Below are 26,329 nucleotides of genomic sequence, written 5' to 3' on the forward strand. Positions count from 1 at the left end.
GCTTTTGAGTGTATTTTGCCACGCCCCTTTTCTAAATGACCCTGTTACAGCCACGCAAATGCCAAAGTTCAACTTTTTTTTGATAATTATTGATCTAGAGAGTCCAGAGAATTGTCCTAGACTGGTTTGGTTCCGATCGGGCGAAAAACCAGGGACTAGTTCGCAAAAGTAGGTTTTGGACAAAATTCAACATAGCAGAAAATTTCCCCTGCCTACATCCAAATCGGAGATAGCCATTTTGTCCGCCTTGAGTCAAGGATTCCAACGATATAAGACACTTGATCCTGGGACAAACGGTCTAAGAGTTATGTGCGATTTTGAACCTTTGGTTGCTGTAGCGCCACCTATGGGCCAATCGGGGTCACACTCTGATAGGTTGTACCCAAACTGAGGCCTACCATCTGGCCAGGTTTCAAGTCTCTAGGCCTTACGGTTTGTCCTGCGCAATGCGTTTTACGAATCCTTACAATTACAACAGGGTTTCAGCATTTCATGCTTGAACCCCTAATAAGAATGAAGGCTTTTTGCCAGTTATAGCGCCACCTATCGTCCGATCTCCATGAAACTCTGCATGCTTCCTCGCCATGTTCTGACACATATGCTCATCAATTTTGGTGAAGTTCTGAGTTTTCCTTTGGGATTTATAGGCTTTTGAGTGTATTTTGCCACGCCCCTTTTCTAAATGACCCTGTTACAGCCACGCAAATGCCAAAGTTCAACTTTTTTTTGATAATTATTGATCTAGAGAGTCCAGAGAATTGTCCTAGACTGGTTTGGTTCCGATCGGGCGAAAAACCAGGGACTAGTTCGCAAAAGTAGGTTTTGGACAAAATTCAACATAGCAGAAAATTTCCCCTGCCTACATCCAAATCGGAGATAGCCATTTTCTCCGCCTTGAGTCAAGGATTCCAACGATATAAGACACTTGATCCTGGGACAAACGGTCTAAGAGTTATGTGCGATTTTGAACCTTTGGTTGCTGTAGCGCCACCTATGGGCAAATCGGGGTCACACTCTGATAGGTTGTCCCCAAACTGAGGCCTACCATCTGGCCAGGTTTCAAGTCTCTAGGCCTTACGGTTTGTCCTGCGCAATGCGTTTTACGAATCCTTACAATTACAATAGGGTTTCAGCATTTCATGCTTGAACCCCTAATAAGAATGAAGGCTTTTTGCCAGTTATAGCGCCACCTATCGTCCGATCTCCATGAAACTCTGCATGCTTCCTCGCCATGTTCTGACACATATGCTCATCAATTTTGGTGAAGTTCTGAGTTTTCCTTTGGGATTTATAGGCTTTTGAGTGTATTTTGCCACGCCCCTTTTCTAAATGACCCTGTTACAGCCACGCAAATGCCAAAGTTCAACTTTTTTTTGATAATTATTGATCTAGAGAGTCCAGAGGATTGTCCTAGACTGGTTTGGTTCCGATCAGGCGAAAAACCAGGGACTAGTTCGCAAAAGTAGGTTTTGGACAAAATTCAACATAGCAGAAAATTTCCCCTGCCTACATCCAAATCGGAGATAGCCATTTTGTCTGCCTTGAGCCAAGGATTCCAACGATATAAGACACTTGATCCTGGGACAAACGGTCTAAGAGTTATGTGCGATTTTGAACCTTTGGTTGCTGCAGCGCCACCTATGGGCCAATCGGGGTCACACTCTGATAGGTTGTCCCCAAACTGAGGCCTACCATCTGGCCAGGTTTCAAGTCTCTAGGCCTTACAGTTTGTCCTGCGCAATGCGTTTTACGAATCCTTACAATTACAATAGGGTTTCAGCATTTCATGCTTGAACCTAGGCCTGTCACGATAACAAATTTTGCTGGACGATAAATAGTCCAAGAAATTATCGCGATAAACGATAATATTGTCGTTCTGAGACCATTTTCATTTCATATAATTATAATGGCATAATAATGCAGGTACACCTTTTCAACGATCTATAAACTTTTATTTCTAAAGAATATTAAACATTGAAAACGGAAAACATTTTAAATATCCCAAAAAATGAACAAAACAACCAAAAACAATGAAAGCAATGGACTCTTAGTGTCTGTTAACAAAATAAATGTCTGTTAATAAATAAAATGAAACAAAATTGCACTTCAAAAAATATTAAACATTAGGCTTTAGACATTATTAAATAGTGATACATTCCATAACAGGCAAAACTGACAGTTAGGACCTTTGTAAACAAATAAAAAAAAGCCTCAACAAGCCATATCGCACAATTTTGCACTGTTACTCCTGTTACTTTGTCCTCCTGTTACTTTGTCAAGTGATTGTGTACTGTCGGGAAGACGGAGACGCACTTTATTGCGTGCATGCTACGCACTGAAAATACTTGGTTAGGATTAGGGGTGAGGAGTGCGTGCGTATTACACGCCATAAAGAGCGTATCATATGCACGCAAAAACTATTTTTGGCGTATAAATGGCACGAGAAATAACATTCGTGGTATAGATACGCATTTTCATGTGATCGGGCTCGCTGTCGCAACTCACAACTAGCGTCTTCTCTCTCTCCCGGCAGTAGCCGCAAACACTCCCGCCGGCGCTTTCCCATACAAAGACCATGTGACTGACAAGCGCCGCGGCGCCGCCTTCTCACACAAAGACCATGCAACTGACAACAAGAGGGTTCACTCCTCCTATACGCTAAAGAACCGAGCGAGAGTGGTCATCCAGTCTCTTTGGTAGAGAGAGAGAGACGAGGAAAACAAACAAGCATGCAAATGGAATTATCGCGGCCGGAAAAATTATCGAGCTCATTTTTTTTTATCGTGCGATTAATCGACTTATCGACTATCGCGACAGGCCTACTTGAACCCCTAATAAGAATGAAGGCTTTTTGCCAGTTATAGCGCCACCTATCGTCCGATCTCCATGAAACTCTGCATGCTTCCTCGCCATGTTCTGACACATATGCTCATCAATTTTGGTGAAGTTCTGAGTTTTCCTTTGGGATTTATAGGCTTTTGAGTGTATTTTGCCACGCCCCTTTTCTAAATGACCCTGTTACAGCCACGCAAATGCCAAAGTTCAACTTTTTTTTGATAATTATTGATCTAGAGAGTCCAGAGAATTGTCCTAGACTGGTTTGGTTCCGATCGGGCGAAAAACCAGGGACTAGTTCGCAAAAGTAGGTTTTGGACAAAATTCAACATAGCAGAAAATTTCCCCTGCCTACATCCAAATCGGAGATAGCCATTTTGTCCGCCTTGAGCCAAGGATTCCAACGATATAAGACACTTGATCCTGGGACAAACGGTCTAAGAGTTATGTGCGATTTTGAACCTTTGGTTGCTGTAGCGCCACCTATGGGCAAATCGGGGTCACACTCTGATAGGTTGTCCCCAAACTGAGGCCTACCATCTGGCCAGGTTTCAAGTCTCTAGGCCTTACGGTTTGTCCTGCGCGATGTGTTTTACGAATCCTTACAATTACAATAGGGTTTCAGCATTTCATGCTTGAACCCCTAATAAGAATGAAGGCTTTTTGCCAGTTATAGCGCCACCTATCGTCCGATCTCCATGAAACTCTGCATGCTTCCTCGCCATGTTCTGACACATATGCTCATCAATTTTGGTGAAGTTCTGAGTTTTCCTTTGGGATTTATAGGCTTTTGAGTGTATTTTGCCACGCCCCTTTTCTAAATGACCCTGTTACAGCCACGCAAATGCCAAAGTTCAACTTTTTTTTGATAATTATTGATCTAGAGAGTCCAGAGAATTGTCCTAGACTGGTTTGGTTCCGATCGGGCGAAAAACCAGGGACTAGTTCGCAAAAGTAGGTTTTGGACAAAATTCAACATAGCAGAAAATTTCCCCTGCCTACATCCAAATCGGAGATAGCCATTTTGTCCGCCTTGAGCCAAGGATTCCAACGATATAAGACACTTGATCCTGGGACAAACGGTCTAAGAGTTATGTGCGATTTTGAACCTTTGGTTGCTGTAGCGCCACCTATGGGCCAATCGGGGTCACACTCTGATAGGTTGTACCCAAACTGAGGCCTACCATCTGGCCAGGTTTCAAGTCTCTAGGCCTTACGGTTTGTCCTGCGCAATGCGTTTTACGAATCCTTACAATTACAATAGGGTTTCAGCATTTCATGCTTGAACCCCTAATAAGAATGAAGGCTTTTTGCCAGTTATAGCGCCACCTATCGTCCGATCTCCATGAAACTCTGCATGCTTCCTCGCCATGTTCTGACACATATGCTCATCAATTTTGGTGAAGTTCTGAGTTTTCCTTTGGGATTTATAGGCTTTTGAGTGTATTTTGCCACGCCCCTTTTCTAAATGACCCTGTTACAGCCACGCAAATGCCAAAGTTCAACTTTTTTTTGATAATTATTGATCTAGAGAGTCCAGAGAATTGTCCTAGACTGGTTTGGTTCCGATCGGGCGAAAAACCAGGGACTAGTTCGCAAAAGTAGGTTTTGGACAAAATTCAACATAGCAGAAAATTTCCCCTGCCTACATCCAAATCGGAGATAGCCATTTTGTCCGCCTTGAGCCAAGGATTCCAACGATATAAGACACTTGATCCTGGGACAAACGGTCTAAGAGTTATGTGCGATTTTGAACCTCTGGTTGCTGTAGCGCCACCTATGGGCCAATCGGGGTCACACTCTGATAGGTTGTACCCAAACTGAGGCCTACCATCTGGCCAGGTTTCAAGTCTCTAGGCCTTACGGTTTGTCCTGCGCAATGCGTTTTACGAATCCTTACAATTACAACAGGGTTTCAGCATTTCATGCTTGAACCCCTAATAAGAATGAAGGCTTTTTGCCAGTTATAGCGCCACCTATCGTCCGATCTCCATGAAACTCTGCATGCTTCCTCGCCATGTTCTGACACATATGCTCATCAATTTTGGTGAAGTTCTGAGTTTTCCTTTGGGATTTATAGGCTTTTGAGTGTATTTTGCCACGCCCCTTTTCTAAATGACCCTGTTACAGCCACGCAAATGCCAAAGTTCAACTTTTTTTTGATAATTATTGATCTAGAGAGTCCAGAGAATTGTCCTAGACTGGTTTGGTTCCGATCGGGCGAAAAACCAGGGACTAGTTCGCAAAAGTAGGTTTTGGACAAAATTCAACATAGCAGAAAATTTCCCCTGCCTACATCCAAATCGGAGATAGCCATTTTGTCCGCCTTGAGCCAAGGATTCCAACGATATAAGACACTTGATCCTGGGACAAACGGTCTAAGAGTTATGTGCGATTTTGAACCTTTGGTTGCTGTAGCGCCACCTATGGGCCAATCGGGGTCACACTCTGATAGGTTGTCCCCAAACTGAGGCCTACCATCTGGCCAGGTTTTAAGACTCTAGGCCTTACAGTTTGGCCTGCACGATGCGTTTTACGAATCCTTACAATTACAATAGGGTTTCAGCATTTCATGCTTGAACCCCTAATAAGAATGGAAGCTTTTTGCCATTTATAGCGTCACCTAGGGTCCGATCTGCATGAAACTCGGCATGCTTCCTCACCATGTTATGACACATATGCTCATCAATTTTTGTGAAGTTCTGAGTTTTCATTTGGGATTTGAAGGCTTTTTAGTGTATTTTGCCCCGCCCCTTTTCTAAATGACCCTGTTACAGCCACCCAAATGGCAAAGTTCAACTTTTTTTCGATAATTGTTGATCTAGAGAGTCCAGAGAATTGTCCTAGACTGGTTTGGGTCCGATCGGGCGAAAAACCAGGGACTAGTTCGCAAAAGTAGGTTTTGGACAAAATTCAACATAGCAGAAAATTTCCCCTGCCTACATCAAAATCGGAGATAGCCATTTTGTCCGCCTTGAGCCAAGGATTCCAACGATGTAAGACACTTGAGTCTGGGACAAAGAGTCTAAGAGTTATGAGCAATTTTGAACTTTTGGTTGCTGTAGCGCCACCTATGGGCCAATCGGGGTCATACTCTGATAGGTTGTATACTCGCTACGGACACGAGTAAGTGCAGTGGCAAGTTTGATGTTGTTTGGATTAGAAATGCAAAAAATATCAGTAAATATATCGATAAAAGAAGCACTGAGAAGGTTTTAAGGTTAAAACCAAATTACAGTTGCTAATGGCATGCTTAACAGCACATCTGAGATGTGAGGGTGTTTTTTCTCACCGAGTAACAGCAAAGTTCATGGATTATGACTCTGCTGGAGAAGGTTTCATTGTGCGATTCAATATGAAGAGTTCTTTCTCTGTGGTTCAGGGAGTTCTTCTGAATGAAGTAGACATAGTCCACACCTGCAATCTACAGAGAGAGAGAGAGAGAGAGAGAGAGAGAGAGAGAGAGAGAGAGAAAGAGAAAGAGAGAGTGAGAGAAAGAGAGAGTGTGAGAAAGAGAGTGTGTGAGAGAGAGAGAGAGAGAGAGAGCGAGAGAGAGAGAGAGAGAGAGAGATTTATCAGTTCATTACCTGAGTTCACAACCTTTACAGACAAAGCAAAGTCCAAAGGTTTTTTTTTACCCGTTTTAGGAGTCGTGGTGCATCCACGTCCAGTTTACACCTTCTTTCAATCTTATGAATGGATCCATCCTCACCGTTTTCCTCATTGATCACATCACTGTCCACAAACATGGGAATCAGATGACAGGTGGGAAACCTCCTCTCATATGCCTGAGGAAGAGACAAGAAGAAGAGTTGATGAAAACTCACTAGAATGAATTAGAACATGAATTATGAAAAGCTCTAGGCTGTCCCGTGCAGCTTGAGGGTTTGAAGTAGTTTTAAAAGTTTGAAGCAGTTTTAAAGGAATAGTTCATGTAAAAATTAAAATTATATCATCATTTACTCACCCTGCTCCAGTTGTGAGTAAAAGATGACTGAATTGAATGACAATCATTTTTGGGTAACCTATCCCTTTAAGTTTAAAGTATAAAGCAAAACGTTAGTTTAAACTAAAGCATTGACATCAAACAGTGCCGTTCATTTGTGCTGTTAAAATTAACAAATATATTTTGGGGCAGTAACGTCACAGTCAATACTGTGGCCATCCAAATTGCTGCTTGGTTTGTGCTGTTAAAAAAAACCCTGTAACTATGACCCCTTTCTTAAATATAATGAAAAACCTCACTCTCCACTCCATGTCATCTAATACATTCCAAAACGGAGCCATTTGTTTGTGTTTGATTTGTGCCATTCAAATGAACATTGCATTCCCCCTTCTTAGAAAAAAACAAATGGCTAATTCGGGGCAGTCTCCACCCTATGCCATCCAAATTGCTCCAAATCGGTGCAGTTCATTTGTGCAAGATTTGTGATGGTTCAAAGAAAATCTAGCTGTAACTAAAATAAATTATTCTTAAATATTTATTTTAAACAGTTACGTCACCCCATGTGGTCTAAATAGTTACTGGCGCAGTTTGTTTGTGCTAGATTTACGCCATTAAAGGTACAATATGTAAGATTTTTGTAATAAAATCTCCAAAAATCACTTGAAAAGTGTGATATATTTCCTGCAGTTGTGTACTTACAATATCCCAAAAGTTCCCAAAGATTTTTAATTTCAGAGAAATTCCAATTTTAAAATATAGCTGCAAGCAGCAATTACCGGGGCCAAGCACAATCAGATGACAAGACATGCCAACATTGCTGAAAGTGTCAGACCAACTGCGACAAGAGCAATTAAAGACATTAAAGAGGATTTTAGGCAAAATGCCTGAAAAAAAATCATAGAAACAGTAAATAAAAATATGATTTTATGGATTATCACTTTCGACCAATAGGTGGCGCAGTTACAAAACTGATGTGATGTGGTCAGAGTGAAGTGACAATGACACACAAAGTTTGGTGTTAATATGTCAAGGCATTGCAGAGATAAAGCCTGAATAGTGCTATTAGCATCATGCCTCAACTTTGCTGCTGCGCTATACGAAAACGGTTTCGTCTATCGACACTTTCAGGCATAATTTTTAGTCGGCACGGTCTGGAGATTTAATTCCATAACTTTTTGTCAGCACTACCTGAAGATGACCTGGGTCAATTTTCGTGCAAATCGGACAAACCGTCTAGGAGTTTGGAAAAAGTAGCTTTTTCAAAAAATTCAAGATGGCGGCCAGATTTTTATGACGAAAAATTAACAATCTAACCCTCATGAGCTCAGGAATCAGAGGAAAAAAGAATTTTATTGATTGGCCTTACGGTTCAAAAGTTATTAGCAAAATAAAAGTGAAATTTTGGACAGGTGGTGGCGCTAGAGGGAATGACTTAGACACACCAAAATTGGTGTATTTAATGTTGGGACTGTCCTCTATCAGAATGTCAAACCATTACAACTTTCCCGCAATCGGATCTATGGGCTGCCATAGACTCCCAGTTGGAAGAAGGAAGAATAATAAATAATAAGAACGGGAACAGATACAATAGGTGCCTACGCACCTTCGGTGCTTGGCCCCTAATAATAAGAACGCGAACGAAAACAATAGGTGCCTACGCACCTTCGGTGCTTGGCCCCTAATAATAATAATAAGAACGGAAACGAAAACAATAGGTGACTACGCACCTTCGGTGCTTGGCCCCTAATAATAAGAACCGGAACAAATACAATAGGTGCCTCCGCACCTTCGGTGCTTGGCCCCTAAATATAGCTGCAAGCAGCCATTATCGGGGCCAAGCAGAATAAGACGACAAGACGTGTCAGACCAACTGTAACAATGAGCAATTAAAGACATTTAAAGAGGATTTTAGGCAAAATGCCTGAAAAATCATAGAAACAGTAATGAAAAATATGATTTAATGGCTTATCACTTTCGACCAATAGGTGGCGCTGTTACAGAACTGATGTGATTTGGTCAGAGTGAAGTGACAATTACACATACAAAGTTTGGTGTCAATATGTCAAGACATTGCAGAGATAAAGCCTGAATAGTCCTTTTGGCATTATGCCTTAAATTTGCTGCTGGGGTATACAAAAACGGTTTTGTCAATCGACACGAAATCCATAACTTTTAGTCGGCACGGTCTGGAGATGATACGATTCGATTTTGGTGAAAATCGGACAAACGGTCTAGGAGGAGTTCGAAAAAGTAGGTTTTGAATGAAAATCAAGATGGCGGACAGGAAGTTAGGCCAAATAAGGTAAACTTGGTATCTATGTTCTCAGCTTGACCCAAGGAATCTACTAAGATGAGTTGCATTACAATAGGCCAATTTATTCAAAAGTTATTAGCAGTTTTGGAAATGTTGTTATAACTTTTGACCACTAGGTGGCGCTGTTTCTAAATATGTTGGGTACCTTCAGGGGATGGTGCTGATGGCACATTCTGAGTTTTGTAATATTACACCAATGCATTTGTTTAGTATAGCATTTTATTTCACAAAACTGTATTGAAGTCAATGGGAATTTCATGTTTTGTTCTATTATAGCACCACCAAGAAGCTCAGTCCCACCATTTTTTTTATGTGTCCTCAGAGTGAGCCCATACATATATGTGTCGATTTTGGTGCAAAAATCTCAATTCGCTTCGGAGTTATAGACATTTATATGAAAAAACACATAAAAAATGACTGACACATGACTTTGATTGAATATTACTACCCCTAAACATCAATATTTTCGCATTTGAGCATTGGTGTATAGCTATCGACCTATGTTTCCAAACTTCTGACGGTGGTTTCGTCTCGATCGGACAAACGGTTTCGAAGATATAGCCAAATGTTTTTTAAGAGCTAAATCACAACGCTACATAAACCGTAAGGCGAAACCTAGCATGTTTGGTATCGTAGGACTCTGCAAGGTTTCAGGAGTCTAATTAGATGAGTCTCGTGAAAATAAGTCGACCGCACCCAAAGTTATAAGCATTTGAAAAAAAAAATTCACCACTAGGTGGCACTGTTTCGAAACTTCTCACGCTCCTTCAGGACATCGTGCTGATGACCCATACCAAGTTTCGTAACAATCCGTTCATGCGTTCTTAAAATACAGCATTTTAGCACAAAATTCAAAATGGCCAACAGTCAAAATGGCCGATATGGTAAAATTGGATATCAGTCGACTCGGCATGTTGCCCTGAATCTAACGAGACCAATTTTATGATTTTTGGACAAACTGTTCAGAAGTTATAAGCAAAAATAGCCATTTTTCATATCTCCGGACCAGTAGGTGGCGCTGCGCCGAAACGCAGCATGTAGCCTCAGGTCATGCTTGTGATGACATGTACCAAGTTTGGTCTGAATACGATAAACCATTGCGGAGATACAGCCTTACGACTGTTTTTGCAGGCGCTACGTAAAATTTGTTCGAGCGTTTATCGAAAACGGTTTGACAAATCAATTTGAATTCCATAACTTTTGGTCAGGACTGCCTGAAGATGATCTGGTTCAATTTTCGTACAAATCGGACAAACCGTCTAGGACGACTTCGAAAAAGTAGGTTTTTTCCAAAAATTCAAAATGGCGGCCATATTTTAATGACGGAAAATGACGTCATAGGGTGCAATCGAATCGTCATGAGCTCAGGAATCAGAGGAAAAAAGGATTTCGCTGATTGGCCTTACGGTTCAAAAGTTATTAGCAAAATAAAAGTGAAACTTTGGACAGGTGGTGGCGCTAGAGGGAATGACTTAGAAACACCAAAATTGGTGTATTTAATGTTGGGACTGTCATCTATCAGAATGTCAAACCAAAACAACTTTCCCGCAATCGGTTCTATGGGCTGCCATAGACTCCCATGGTGGAAGAAGAAGAAGAAGAAGAGGAATAAATATAGCTGCAAGCAGCAATTACCGGGGCCAAGCAGAATAAGACGACAAGACATGCCGACATGTCTGAAAGTGTCAGACGAACTGCAACAATGAGCAATTAAAGACATTTAAAGAGGTTTTTAGACGAAATGGCTAAAAAATCATAGAAACAGTAATTAAAAATATGATTTAATGGATTATCACTTTTGACAAATAGGTGGCACAGTTACAAAACTGATGTGATGTGGTCAGAGTGAGGAGACAATGACACATACAAAGTTTGGTGTCAATATGTCAAGGCATTGCAGAGATAAAGCCTGAATAGTGCTATTAGCATCATGCCTCAAATTTGCTGCTGCGCTATACGAAAACGGTTTCGTCAATTGACACGAAATCCATAACTTTTAGTCGGCACAGTCTGGAGATGATACGATTCGATTTTGGTGAAAATCGGACAAACGGTCTAGGAGGAGTTCGAAAAAGTAGGTTTTGAATGAAAATCAAGATGGCGGACAAGAAGTTTGACCAAATAAGGAAAATTTGGTATCTATGTTCTCGGCTTGACCCAAGGAATCTATTAAGACCAGTGGCATTTCAATAGACAGATTTATTCAAAAGTTATTAGCCTTTTTGGAAATTTTGTTATAACTTTTGACCACTAGGTGGCGCTGTTTCGAAATATTTTGAGTACCTTCAGGGGATGGTGCTGAAGGCACATTCTGAGTTTCGTAATATTACACCAATGCATTTGTTTAGTATAGCATTTTATTTCACAAAACTCTATTGAAATCAATGGGAATTTCATGTTTTGTTCTATTATAGCGCCACCAAGAGGCTCAGTCCCACCATTTTTTTTATGTGTCATCAGAGTGAGCCCATACATATATGTGTCGATTTTGGTGCAATAATCTCAATTTGCTTCGGAGTTATAGACATTTATATGAAAAAACACGTAAAAAATGACTGACACATGACTTTGATTGAATATTACTACCCCTAAACATCAATATTTTCACATTTGGGCATTTGCATGTAGTTAACAAGCTATGATTCCAAACTTCTGACGGTGGTTTCGTCTCAATCGGACAAACGGTTTCGAAGATATAGCCTAATGTTTTTTAAGCGCTAAATCACAATGCTACACAAACCGTTAGGCGAAACCTAACATGTTTGGTATCGTTGGACTCGGCAACAATTCAGGAGTCCAATGAGATGAGTTTCGTGAAAATAAGTCGATCACACCCAAAGTTATAAGCATTTGAAAAAAAAAATTCACCACTAGGTGGCGCTGTTTCGAAACTTCTCACACTCCTTCAGGACATCGTGCTGATGACCCATACCAAGTTTCGTAATAATCCGTTCATGCGTTGTTAAAATACAGCATTTTAGCACAAAATTCAAAATGGCCGACAGTCAAATTGGCCGATATGGCAAAATTGGATATCAGTCGACTCGGCATGACGCCCTGAATCTATCAAGACCAATTTTATGATTTTTGGACAAACTGTTCAGAAGTTATAAGCAAAAATAGCCATTTTTCATATCTCCGGACCAGTAGGTGGCGCTGCGGCGAAACGCAGCATGTAGCCTCAGGTCATGCTTGTGATGACATGTACCAAGTTTGGTCTGAATACGATAAACCGTTGCGGAGATACAGCCTTACGACTGTTTTTGTAAGCGCCACGTAAAATTTGTTCGAGCGTTTATCGAAAACGGTTTGACGAATCAAAAAGATTTTAATAACTTTTTGTCACCACTGCCTGAAGATGATCCGATTCAATTTTCGTGCAAATCGGACAAACCGTCTAGGACGAGTTCGAAAAAGTAGCTTTTTAGGAAAATTCAAAATGGCGGCCATGTTTTTATGACGGAAAATGACGTCATAGGGTGCAATCGAATCGTCATGAGCTCAGGAATCAGAGGAAAAAAGGATTTCGCTGATTGGCCTTACGGTTCAAAAGTTATTAGCAAAGTAAAAGTGAAACTTTGGACAGGTGGTGGCGCTAGAGGGAATGACTTAGACACACCAAAATTGGTGTACTTAATGTTGGGACTGTCCTCTATCAGAATGTCAAACCAAAACAACTTTCCCGCAATCGGTTCTATGGGCTGCCATAGACTCCCATGGCGGAAGAAGAAGAAGAATAATAATAAATATAGCTGCAAGCAGCAATTACCGGGGCCAAGCAGAATAAGACGACAAGACATGCCAACATGTCTGAAAGTGTCAGACCAACTGCAACAATGAGCAATTAAAGACATTTAAAGAGGATTTTAGGCGAAATGGCTGAAAAATCATGTAAAAAGTGATTCAAAATATGATTTAATGGATTGTCACTTTTGACCAAAAGGTGGCGCTGTTACGAAATTGATGTGGTGTGGTCAGAGTAAGGAGACAGTGACACATACAAAGTTTTGTGTCAATATGTCGAGGCATTGCAGATATAAAGCCTGAATAGTCATTTTGGCATCATGCCTCAACTTTGCTGCTGTGCTATACGAAAACGGTTTCATCAATCGACACGAAATCCATAACTTTTTGTCGGCACAGTCTGGAGATGATACGATTCGATTTTGGTGAAAATCGGACAAACGGTCTAGGAGGAGTTCGAAAAAGTAGGTTTTGAATGAAAATCAAGATGACGGACAGGAAGTTTGGCCAAATAAGGAAAACTTGGTATCTATGTTCTCGGCTTGACCCAAGGAATCTATTAAGACCCGTGGCATTTCAATAGCCAGATTTATTCAAAAGTTATTAGCCTTTTTGGAAATTTTGTTATAACTTTTGACCACTAGGTGGCGCTGTCTTGAAATATTTTGGTTGCCTTCAGGGGATGGTGCTGATGACACAATCTGAGTTTCGTAATATTACACCAATGCATTTGTTTAGTATAGCATTTTATTTCACAAAACTGTATTGAAGTCAATGGGAATTTCATATTTTGTTCAATTATAGCGCCACCAAGAGGCTCAGTCCCACAATTTTTTTTACGTGTCCTCAGAGTGAGCCCATACATATGTGTGTCAATTTTGGTGAAAATATCTCAATTCGCTTCGGAGTTATAGACATTTATATGAAAAAACACGAAAAAAATGACTGACACATGACTTTGATTGGAAATTAGTACCCCTAAACATCAATATTTTCGCATTTGGGCATTGGCGTATAGCTATCGACCTATGTTTCCAAACTTCTGACGGTGGTTTCGTCTCGATCGGACTAGCGGTTTCAAAGATATAGCCAAATGTTTTTTAAGCGCTAAATCACAACGTTACACAAACCGTAAGGCAAAACCTAGCATGTTTGGTATCGTAGGACTCGGCAACGATTCAGGAGTCTAAAAAGATGAGTTTCGTGAAAATATGTCGACCACACCCAAAGTTATAAGCATTTGAAAAAAAAAATTCACCACTAGGTGGCGCTGTTTCGAAACTTCTCAGGCTCATTCAGGGCATTGTGCTGATGACCCATACCACGTTTCGTAACAATCCGTTCATGCGTTCATAAAATACAGAATTTTAGCACAAAATTCAAAATGGCCGACAGCCAAAATGACCGATATGGTCAAATTGGATATCAGTCGACTCGGCATGTTGCCCTGAATCTAACGAGACCAATTGTATGATTTTTGGACAAACTGTTCAGAAGTTATAAGCAAAAATAGCCATTTTTCATATCTCCGGACCAGTAGGTGGCGCTGCGCCGAAACACAGCATGTAGCCTCAGGTCATGCTTGTGAGTACAAGTACCAAGTTTGGTCTGAATACGATAAACCGTTGCGGAGATACGGCCTTACGACTGTTTTTGCTAGCGCTACGTAAAATGTATTTGTGCGTTTATCGAAAACGGTTTGACGAATCCATTTGAATTCCATAACTTTTTGTCAGCACTACCTGAAGATGATCTGGTTCAATTTTCGTGCAAATCGGACAAACCGTCTAGGACGAGTTCGAAAAAGTAGCTTTTTTTGAAAATTCAAGATGGCGGCCATATTTTTATGACGGAAAATGACGTCATAGGGTGCAATCGAATCGCCATGAGCTCAGGAATCAGAGAAAAAAAGAATTTCGCTGATTGGCCTTACGGTTCAAAAGTTATTAGCAAAGTAAAAGTGAAACTTTGGACAGGTGGTGGCGCTAGAGGGAATGACTTAGAAACACCAAAATTGGTGTATTTAATGTTGAGACGGTCCTCTATCAGAATGTCAAACCAAAACAACTTTCCCGCAATCGGTTCTATGGGCTGCCATAGACTCCCATGGCGGAAGAATAATAATAATAATAATAATAATAATAATAATAATAATAATAAGAAACGGAACAGATACAATAGGTGCCTCCGCACCTTCGGTGCTTGGCCCCTAATAAATATAGCTGCAAGCAGCAATTACCGGGGCCAAGCAGAATAAGACGACAAGACATGCCAACATGTCTGAAAGTGTCAGACCAACTGCAACAATGAGCAATTATAGACTTTAAAGAGGATTTTATGCAAAATGCCTGAAAAATCATAGAAACAATAATTAAAAATATGATTTTATGGATTATCACTTTCGACCAATAGGTGGCGCAGTTACAAAACTGATGTGATGTGGTCAGAGTGAAGTGACAATGACACATACAAAGTTTGGTGTCAATATGTCAAGGCATTGCAGAGATAAAGCCTGAATAGTGCTATTAGCATCATGCCTCAACTTTGCTGCTGCGCTATACGAAAACGGTTTTGTCTATCGACACGAAATCCATAACTTTTAGTCGGCACGGTCTGGAGATGATACGATTCGATTTTGGTGAAAATCGGACAAACGGTCTAGGAGGAGTTCGAAAAAGTAGGTTTTGACTGAACATCAAGATGGCGGACAGGAAGTTCGGCCAAATAAGGAAAACTTGGTATCTATGTTCTCGGCTTGACCCAAGGAATCTATTAAGACCAGTGGCATTTCAATAGACAGATTTATTCAAAAGTTATTAGCCTTTTTGGAAATTTTGTTATAACTTTTGACCACTAGGTGGCGCTGTTTCGAAATATTTTGAGTACCTTCAGGGGATGGTGCTGAAGGCACATTCTGAGTTTCGTAATATTACACCAATGCATTTGTTTAGTATAGCATTTTATTTCACAAAACTCTATTGAAATCAATGGGAATTTCATGTTTTGTTCTATTATAGCGCCACCAAGAGGCTCAGTCCCACCATTTTTTTTATGTGTCATCAGAGTGAGCCCATACATATATGTGTCGATTTTGGTGCAATAATCTCAATTTGCTTCGGAGTTATAGACATTTATATGAAAAAACACGTAAAAAATGACTGACACATGACTTTGATTGAATATTACTACCCCTAAACATCAATATTTTCACATTTGGGCATTGGCGTATAGCTATCGACCTATGTTTCCAAACTTCTGACGGTGGTTTCGTCTCAATCGGACAAACGGTTTCGAAGATATAGCCTAATGTTTTTTAAGCGCTAAATCACAATGCTACACAAACCGTTAGGCGAAACCTAACATGTTTGGTATCGTTGGACTCGGCAACAATTCAGGAGTCCAATGAGATGAGTTTCGTGAAAATAAGTCGATCACACCCAAAGTTATAAGCATTTGAAAAAAAAAATTCACCACTAGGTGGCGCTGTTTCGAAACTTCTCACACTCCTTCAGGACATCGTGCTGATGACCCATACCAAGTTTCGTAATAATCCGTTCATGCGTTGTTAAAATACAGCATTTTAGCACAAAATTCAAAATGGCCGACAGTCAAATTGGCCGATATGGCAAAATTGGATATCAGTCGACTCGGCATGACGCCCTGAATCTATCAAGACCAATTTTATGATTTTTGGACAAACTGTTCAGAAGTTATAAGCAAAAATAGCCATTTTTCATATCTCCGGACCAGTAGGTGGCGCTGCGGCGAAACGCAGCATGTAGCCTCAGGTCATGCTTGTGATGACATGTACCAAGTTTGGTCTGAATACGATAAACCGTTGCGGAGATACAGCCTTACGACTGTTTTTGTAAGCGCCACGTAAAATTTGTTCGAGCGTTTATCGAAAACGGTTTGACGAATCAAAAAGATTTTAATAACTTTTTGTCACCACTGCCTGAAGATGATCCGATTCAATTTTCGTGCAAATCGGACAAACCGTCTAGGACGAGTTCGAAAAAGTAGCTTTTTAGGAAAATTCAAAATGGCGGCCATGTTTTTATGACGGAAAATGACGTCATAGGGTGCAATCGAATCGTCATGAGCTCAGGAATCAGAGGAAAAAAGGATTTCGCTGATTGGCCTTACGGTTCAAAAGTTATTAGCAAAGTAAAAGTGAAACTTTGGACAGGTGGTGGCGCTAGAGGGAATGACTTAGACACACCAAAATTGGTGTACTTAATGTTGGGACTGTCCTCTATCAGAATGTCAAACCAAAACAACTTTCCCGCAATCGGTTCTATGGGCTGCCATAGACTCCCATGGCGGAAGAAGAATAATAAATATAGCTGCAAGCAGCCATTACCGGGGCCAAGCACAATCAGATGACAAGACATGCCAACATGGCTGAAAGTGTCAGACCAACTGCAACAATGAGCAATTAAAGACATTAAAGAGTATTTTAGGCCAAATGCCTGAAAAATCATAGAAACAGTAAATAAAAATATGATTTAATGGATTATCACTTTCAACCAATAGGTGGCGCAGTTACAAACCTGATGTGATGCGGTCAGAGTGAAGTGACAATGACACATACAAAGTTTGGTGTCAATATGTCAAGGCATTGCAGAGATAAAGCCTGAATAGTGCCTTTGGCATCATGCCACAACTTTGCTGCTGCGGTATACGACAACGGTTTCGTCAATCGACACGAAATCAATAACTTTTAGTCGGCACGGTCTGGAGATGATACGATTCGATTTTGGTGAAAATCGGATAAACGGTCTAGGAGGAGTTCGAAAAAGTAGGTTTTGACTGAACATCAAGATGGCGGACAGGAAGTTCGGCCAAATAAGGAAAACTTGGTATCTATGTTCTCGGCTTGACCCAAGGAATCTATTAAGACCAGTGGCATTTCAATAGACAGATTTATTCAAAAGTTATTAGCCTTTTTGGAAATTTTGTTATAACTTTTGACCACTAGGTGGCGCTGTTTCGAAATATTTTGAGTACCTTCAGGGGATGGTGCTGAAGGCACATTCTGAGTTTCGTAATATTACACCAATGCATTTGTTTAGTATAGCATTTTATTTCACAAAACTCTATTGAAATCAATGGGAATTTCATGTTTTGTTCTATTATAGCGCCACCAAGAGGCTCAGTCCCACAATTTTTTTTACGTGTCCTCAGAGTGAGCCCATACATATGTGTCTCAATTTTGGTGAAAATATCTCAATTCACTTCGGAGTTATAGACATTTATATGAAAAAACACGAAAAAAATGACTGACACATGACTTTGATTGGAAATTACTACCCCTAAACATCAATATTTTCGCATTTGGGCATTGGCGTATAGCTATCGACCTATGTTTCCAAACTTCTGACGGTGGTTTCGTCTCGATCGGACTAGCGGTTTCAAAGATATAGCCTAATGTTTTTTAAGCGCTAAATCACAACGCTACACAAACCGTAAGGCGAAACCTAGCATGTTTGGTATCGTAGGACTCGGCAACGATTCAGGAGTCTAAAAAGATGAGTTTCGTGAAAATAAGTCGATCACACCCAAAGTTATAAGCATTTGAAAAAAAAAATTCACCACTAGGTGGCGCTGTTTCGAAACTTCTCACACTCCTTCAGGACATCGTGCTGATGACCCATACCAAGTTTCGTAACAATCAGTTCATGCGTTGTTAAAATACAGCATTTTAGCACAAATTTCAAAATGGCCGACAGTCAAATTGGCCGATATGGCAAAATTGGATATCAGTCGACTCGGCATGACGCCCTGAATCTATCAAGACCAATTTTATGATTTTTGGACAAACTGTTCAGAAGTTATAAGCAAAAATAGCCATTTTTCATATCTCCGGACCTGTAGGTGGCGCTGTGCCGAAACGCAGCATGTAGCCTCAGGTCATGCTTGTGAGTACATGTACCAAGTTTGGTCTGAATACGATAAACCGTTGCGGAGATACGGCCTTACGACTGTTTTTGCAAGCGCTACGTAAAATTTGTTCGAGCGTTTATCGAAAACGGTTTGACGAATCAACAAGATTTTAATAACTTTTTGTCACCCCTGCCTGAAGATGATCCGATTCAATTTTCGTGCAAATCGGACAAACCGTCTAGGACGAGTTCGAAAAAGTACCTTTTTAGGAAAATTCAAAATGGCGGCCATGTTTTTATGACGGAAAATGACGATATAGGGTGCAATCGAATCGTCATGAGCTCAGGAATCAGAGGAAAAAAGGATTTTGCTGATTGGCCTTACGGTTCAAAAGTTATTAGCAAAGTAAAAGTGAAACTTTGGACAGGTGGTGGCGCTAGAGGGAATGACTTAGAAACACAAAAATTGGTGTACTTAATGTTGGGACTGTCCTCTATCAGAATGTCAAACCAAAACAACTTTCCCGCAATCGGTTCTATGGGCTGCCATAGACTCCCATGGCGGAAGAAGAAGAATAATAATAAGAACGGGAACAGATACAATAGGTGCCTCCGCACCTTCGGTGCTTGGCCCCTAAATATAGCTGCAAGCAGCCATTACCGGGGCCAAGCACAATCAGATGACAAGACATGCCAACATGGCTGAAAGTGTCAGACCAACTGCAACAATGAGCAATTAAAGACATTAAAGAGTATTTTAGGCCAAATGCCTGAAAAATCATAGAAACAGTAAATAAAAATATGATTTAATGGATTATCACTTTCAACCAATAGGTGGCGCAGTTACAAACCTGATGTGATGCGGTCAGAGTGAAGTGACAATGACACATACAAAGTTTGGTGTCAATATGTCAAGGCATTGCAGAGATAAAGCCTGAATAGTGCCTTTGGCATCATGCCACAACTTTGCTGCTGCGGTATACGACAACGGTTTCGTCAATCGACACGAAATCAATAACTTTTAGTCGGCACGGTCTGGAGATGATACGATTCGATTTTGGTGAAAATCGGATAAACGGTCTAGGAGGAGTTCGAAAAAGTAGGTTTTGACTGAACATCAAGATGGCGGACAGGAAGTTCGGCCAAATAAGGAAAACTTGGTATCTATGTTCTCGGCTTGACCCAAGGAATCTATTAAGACCAGTGGCATTTCAATAGACAGATTTATTCAAAAGTTATTAGCCTTTTTGGAAATTTTGTTATAACTTTTGACCACTAGGTGGCGCTGTTTCGAAATATTTTGAGTACCTTCAGGGGATGGTGCTGAAGGCACATTCTGAGTTTCGTAATATTACACCAATGCATTTGTTTAGTATAGCATTTTATTTCACAAAACTCTATTGAAATCAATGGGAATTTCATGTTTTGTTCTATTATAGCGCCACCAAGAGGCTCAGTCCCACCATTTTTTTTATGTGTCATCAGAGTGAGCCCATACATATATGTGTCGATTTTGGTGCAAAAATCTCAATTTGCTTCGGAGTTATAGACATTTATATGAAAAAACACGTAAAAAATGACTGACACATGACTTTGATTGAATATTACTACCCCTAAACATCAATATTTTCGCATTTGGGCATTGGCGTATAGCTATCGACCTATGTTTCCAAACTTCTGACGGTGGTTTCGTCTCAATCGGACAAACGGTTTCGAAGATATAGCCTAATGTTTTTTAAGCGCTAAATCACAATGCTACACAAACCGTTTGGCGAAACCTAACATGTTTGGTATCGTTGGACTCGGCAACGATTCAGGAGTCCAATGAGATGAGTCTCGTGAAAATAAGTCGATCACACCCAATGTTATAAGCATTTGAAAAAAAAAATTCACCACTAGGTGGCGCTGTTTCGAAACTTCTCACACTCCTTCAGGACATCGTGCTGATGACCCATACCAAGTTTCGTAACAATCCGTTCATGCGTTGTTAAAATACAGCATTTTAGCACAAAATTCAAAATGGCCGACAGTCAAATTGGCCGATATGGCAAAATTGGATATCAGTCGACTCGGCATGACGCCCTGAATCTATCAAGACCAATTTTATGATTTTTGGACAAACTGTTCAGAAGTTATAAGCAAAAATTGCCATTTTTCATATCTCCGGACCTGTAGGTGGCGCTGTGCCGAAACGCAGCATGTAGCCTCAGGTCATGCTTGTGAGTACATGTACCAAGTTTGGTCTGAATACGATAAACCGTTGCGGAGATACAGCCTTACGACTGTTTTTGCAAGCGCTACGTAAAATTTGTTCGAGCGTTTATCGAAAACGGTTTGACGAATCAACAAGATTTTAATAACTTTTTGTCAGCACTGCCTGAAGATGATCCGATTCAATTTTCGTGCAAATCGGACAAACCGTCTAGGACGAGTTCGAAAAAGTACCTTTTTAGGAAAATTCAAAATGGCGGCCATGTTTTTATGACGGAAAATGACGATATAGGGTGCAATCGAATCGTCATGAGCTCAGGAATCAGAGGAAAAAAGGATTTCGCTGATTGGCCTTACGGTTCAAAAGTTATTAGCAAAGTAAAAGTGAAACTTTGGACAGGTGGTGGCGCTAGAGGGAATGACTTAGAAACACAAAAATTGGTGTACTTAATGTTGGGACTGTCCTCTATCAGAATGTCAAACCAAAACAACTTTCCCGCAATCGGTTCTATGGGCTGCCATAGACTCCCATGGCGGAAGAAGAAGAATAATAATAAGAACGGGAACAGATACAATAGGTGCCTCCGCACCTTCGGTGCTTGGCCCCTAATAATAAGAACGGGAACAGATACAATAGGTGCCTCCGCACCTTCGGTGCTTGGCCCCTAAATATAGCTGCAAGCAGCCATTACCGGGGCCAAGCACAATCAGATGACAAGACATGCCAACATGGCTGAAAGTGTCAGACCAACTGCAACAATGAGCAATTAAAGACATTAAAGAGTATTTTAGGCCAAATGCCTGAAAAATCATAGAAACAGTAAATAAAAATATGATTTAATGGATTATCACTTTCAACCAATAGGTGGCGCAGTTACAAACCTGATGTGATGCGGTCAGAGTGAAGTGACAATGACACATACAAAGTTTGGTGTCAATATGTCAAGGCATTGCAGAGATAAAGCCTGAATAGTGCCTTTGGCATCATGCCACAACTTTGCTGCTGCGGTATACGACAACGGTTTCGTCAATCGACACGAAATCAATAACTTTTAGTCGGCACGGTCTGGAGATGATACGATTCGATTTTGGTGAAAATCGGATAAACGGTCTAGGAGGAGTTCGAAAAAGTAGGTTTTGACTGAACATCAAGATGGCGGACAGGAAGTTCGGCCAAATAAGGAAAACTTGGTATCTATGTTCTCGGCTTGACCCAAGGAATCTATTAAGACCAGTGGCATTTCAATAGACAGATTTATTCAAAAGTTATTAGCCTTTTTGGAAATTTTGTTATAACTTTTGACCACTAGGTGGCGCTGTTTCGAAATATTTTGAGTACCTTCAGGGGATGGTGCTGAAGGCACATTCTGAGTTTCGTAATATTACACCAATGCATTTGTTTAGTATAGCATTTTATTTCACAAAACTCTATTGAAATCAATGGGAATTTCATGTTTTGTTCTATTATAGCGCCACCAAGAGGCTCAGTCCCACCATTTTTTTTATGTGTCATCAGAGTGAGCCCATACATATATGTGTCGATTTTGGTGCAAAAATCTCAATTTGCTTCGGAGTTATAGACATTTATATGAAAAAACACGTAAAAAATGACTGACACATGACTTTGATTGAATATTACTACCCCTAAACATCAATATTTTCGCATTTGGGCATTGGCGTATAGCTATCGACCTATGTTTCCAAACTTCTGACGGTGGTTTCGTCTCAATCGGACAAACGGTTTCGAAGATATAGCCTAATGTTTTTTAAGCGCTAAATCACAATGCTACACAAACCGTTTGGCGAAACCTAACATGTTTGGTATCGTTGGACTCGGCAACGATTCAGGAGTCCAATGAGATGAGTCTCGTGAAAATAAGTCGATCACACCCAAAGTTATAAGCATTTGAAAAAAAAAATTCACCACTAGGTGGCGCTGTTTCGAAACTTCTCACACTCCTTCAGGACATCGTGCTGATGACCCATACCAAGTTTCGTAACAATCCGTTCATGCGTTGTTAAAATACAGCATTTTAGCACAAAATTCAAAATGGCCGACAGTCAAATTGGCCGATATGGCAAAATTGGATATCAGTCGACTCGGCATGACGCCCTGAATCTATCAAGACCAATTTTATGATTTTTGGACAAACTGTTCAGAAGTTATAAGCAAAAATTGCCATTTTTCATATCTCCGGACCTGTAGGTGGCGCTGTGCCGAAACGCAGCATGTAGCCTCAGGTCATGCTTGTGAGTACATGTACCAAGTTTGGTCTGAATACGATAAACCGTTGCGGAGATACAGCCTTACGACTGTTTTTGCAAGCGCTACGTAAAATTTGTTCGAGCGTTTATCGAAAACGGTTTGACGAATCAACAAGATTTTAATAACTTTTTGTCAGCACTGCCTGAAGATGATCCGATTCAATTTTCGTGCAAATCGGACAAACCGTCTAGGACGAGTTCGAAAAAGTACCTTTTTAGGAAAATTCAAAATGGCGGCCATGTTTTTATGACGGAAAATGACGATATAGGGTGCAATCGAATCGTCATGAGCTCAGGAATCAGAGGAAAAAAGGATTTCGCTGATTGGCCTTACGGTTCAAAAGTTATTAGCAAAGTAAAAGTGAAACTTTGGACAGGTGGTGGCGCTAGAGGGAATGACTTAGAAACACAAAAATTGGTGTACTTAATGTTGGGACTGTCCTCTATCAGAATGTCAAACCAAAACAACTTTCCCGCAATCGGTTCTATGGGCTGCCATAGACTCCCATGGCGGAAGAAGAAGAATAATAATAAGAACGGGAACAGATACAATAGGTGCCTCCGCACCTTCGGTGCTTGGCCCCTAATAAGAACGCGAACAGAAACAATAGGTGCCTCCGCACCTTCGGTGCTTGGCCCCTAAATATAGCTGCAAGCAGCCATTACCGGGGCCAAGCACAATCAGATGACAAGACATGCCAACATTGCTGAAAGTGTCAGACCAACTTCGACAATGAGCAATTAAAGACATTTAAAAAGGATTATAGGCAAAATGCCTGAAAAATCAGAGAAACAGTAAATAAAAATATGATTTAATGGATTATCACTTTTGACCAATAGGTGGCGCAGTTACAAAACTGATGTGATGTGGTCAGAGTGAAGTGACAATGACACACAAAGTTTGGTGTCAATATGTCAAGGAATTGCAGAGATAAAGCCTGAATAGTGCTATTAGCATCATGCCTCAACTTTGCTGCTGCGCTATACGAAAACGGTTTTGTCAATCGACACGAAATCCATAACTTTTAGTCGGCACGGTCTGGAGATGATACGATTCGATTTTGGTGAAAATCGGACAAACGGTCTAGGAGGAGTTCGAAAAAGTAGGTTTTGAATGAAAATCAAGATGGCGGACAGGAAGTTAGGCCAAATAAGGTAAACTTGGTATCTATGTTCTCAGCTTGACCCAAGGAATCTACTAAGATGAGTTGCATTACAATAGGCCAATTTATTCAAAAGTTATTAGCAATTTTGGAAATTTTGTTATAACTTTTGACCACTAGGTGGCGCTGTTTCTAAATATGTTGGGTACCTTCAGGGGATGGTGCAGATGGCACATTCTGAGTTTTGTAATATTACACCAATGCATTTGTTTAGTATAGCATTTTATTTCACAAAACTGTATTGAAGTCAATGGGAATTTCATGTTTTGTTCTATTATAGCGCCACCAAGAGGCTCAGTCCAACCATTTTTTTTATGTGTCCTCAGAGTGAGCCCATACATATGTGTGTCGATTTTGGTGAAAATATCTCAATTATCTTCGGAGTTATAGACATTTATATGAAAAAACACGTAAAAAATGACTGACACATGACTTTAATTGGAATTTACTACCTCTAGACATCAATATTTTCGCATTTGGGCTTTGACGTTTAGTTAACAAGCTATGATTCCAAACTTCTGACGGTGGTTTCGTCTCGATCGGACAAACGGTTTCGAAGATATCGCCTAATGTTTTTTAAGTGCTAAATCACAACGCTACACAAACCGTAAGGCGAAACCTAGCATGTTTGGTATTGTTGGACTCGGCAAGGATTCAGGAGTCTAAAGAGATGAGTCTCCTGAAAATATGTCAACCACACCCAAAGTTATAAGCATTTAAAAAAAAAATTCACCACTAGGTGGCGCTGTTTCGAAACTTCTCAGGCTCCTTCAGGGCATCGTGCTGATGACCCACACCAAGTTTCGTAACAATTTGTTAATGCGTTCTTAAAATACAGCATTTTAGCACATAATTCAAAATGGCCGACAGTCAAAATAGCCGATATGGTAAAATTGGATATCAGTCGACTCGGCATGTCGCCCTGAATCTAACGAGACCAATTTTATGATTTTTGGACAAACTGTTCAGAAGTTATAAGCAAAAATAGCCATTTTTCATATCTCCGGACCAGTAGGTGGCGCTGCGCCGAAACGCAGCATGTAGCCTCAGGTCATGCTTGTGAGTACATGTACCAAGTTTGGTCTGAATACGATAAACCGTTGCGGAGATACAGCCTTACGACTGTTTTTGCTAGCGCTACGTAAAATGTATTCATGCGTTTATCGAAAACGGTTTGACGAATCAATTTGAATTCCATAACTTTTGGTCAGCACTGCCTGAAGATGATCTGGTTCAATTTTCGTGCAAATCGGACAAACCGTCTAGGACGAGTTCGAAAAAGTAGGTTTATCGAAAAATTCAAAATGGCGGCCATATTTTTATGACGGAAAATGACGTCATAGGGTGCAATCGAATCGGCATGAGCTCAGGAATCAGAGGGAAAAAGAATTTTGTTGATTGGCCTTACGGTTCAAAAGTTATTAGCAAAATAAAAGTGAAATTTTGGACAGGTGGTGGCGCTAGAGGGAATGACTTAGAAACACAAAAATTGGTGTATTTAATGTTGGGACTGTCCTCTATCAGAATGTCAAACCAAAACAACTTTCCCGCAATCGGTTCTATGGGCTGCCATAGACTCCCATGGCGGAAGAAGAAGAAGAAGAAGAAGAAGAAGAATAAGAACGGGAACAGATACAATAGGTGCCTCGCACCTTCGGTGCTTGGCCCCTAAATATAGCTGCAAGCAGCCATTACCGGGGCCAAGCACAATCAGATGACAAGACATGCCAACATTGCTGAAAGTGTCAGACCAACTTCGACAATGAGCAATTAAAGACATTTAAAAAGGATTATAGGCAAAATGCCTGAAAAATCAGAGAAACAGTAAATAAAAATATGATTTAATGGATTATCACTTTTGACCAATAGGTGGCGCAGTTACAAAACTGATGTGATGTGGTCAGAGTGAAGTGACAATGACACACAAAGTTTGGTGTCAATATGTCAAGGAATTGCAGAGATAAAG

At 40.5% G+C, this 26,329-nt stretch overlaps 1 protein-coding gene across 5 annotated transcripts in view; it reads right to left on the reverse strand.

Annotated features, from left to right (window-relative positions):
* The window catches only part of LOC308700123 (SEC14-like protein 1), a 395,381-nt gene that overhangs the window by 307,312 nt on the left and 61,740 nt on the right, over window positions 1–26,329 (reverse strand). For all 5 annotated transcript variants that reach the window (XM_081381509.1, XM_081381510.1, XM_081381513.1 and 2 more), the window contains exons 3-4: window positions 6,474–6,623; window positions 6,128–6,259 (exon numbers count right to left, since the gene is read on the reverse strand). In XM_081381509.1, coding sequence (XP_081237635.1) covers window positions 6,128–6,259; window positions 6,474–6,623 — 282 coding nt within the window. The remainder of the gene's footprint in view (window positions 1–6,127; window positions 6,260–6,473; window positions 6,624–26,329) is intronic.

The sequence above is a fragment of the Scardinius erythrophthalmus genome, assembly GCF_964197995.2.
Source record: "Scardinius erythrophthalmus genome assembly, chromosome: 12".
In the NCBI taxonomy this organism is placed as follows: domain Eukaryota; kingdom Metazoa; phylum Chordata; class Actinopteri; order Cypriniformes; family Leuciscidae; genus Scardinius; species Scardinius erythrophthalmus.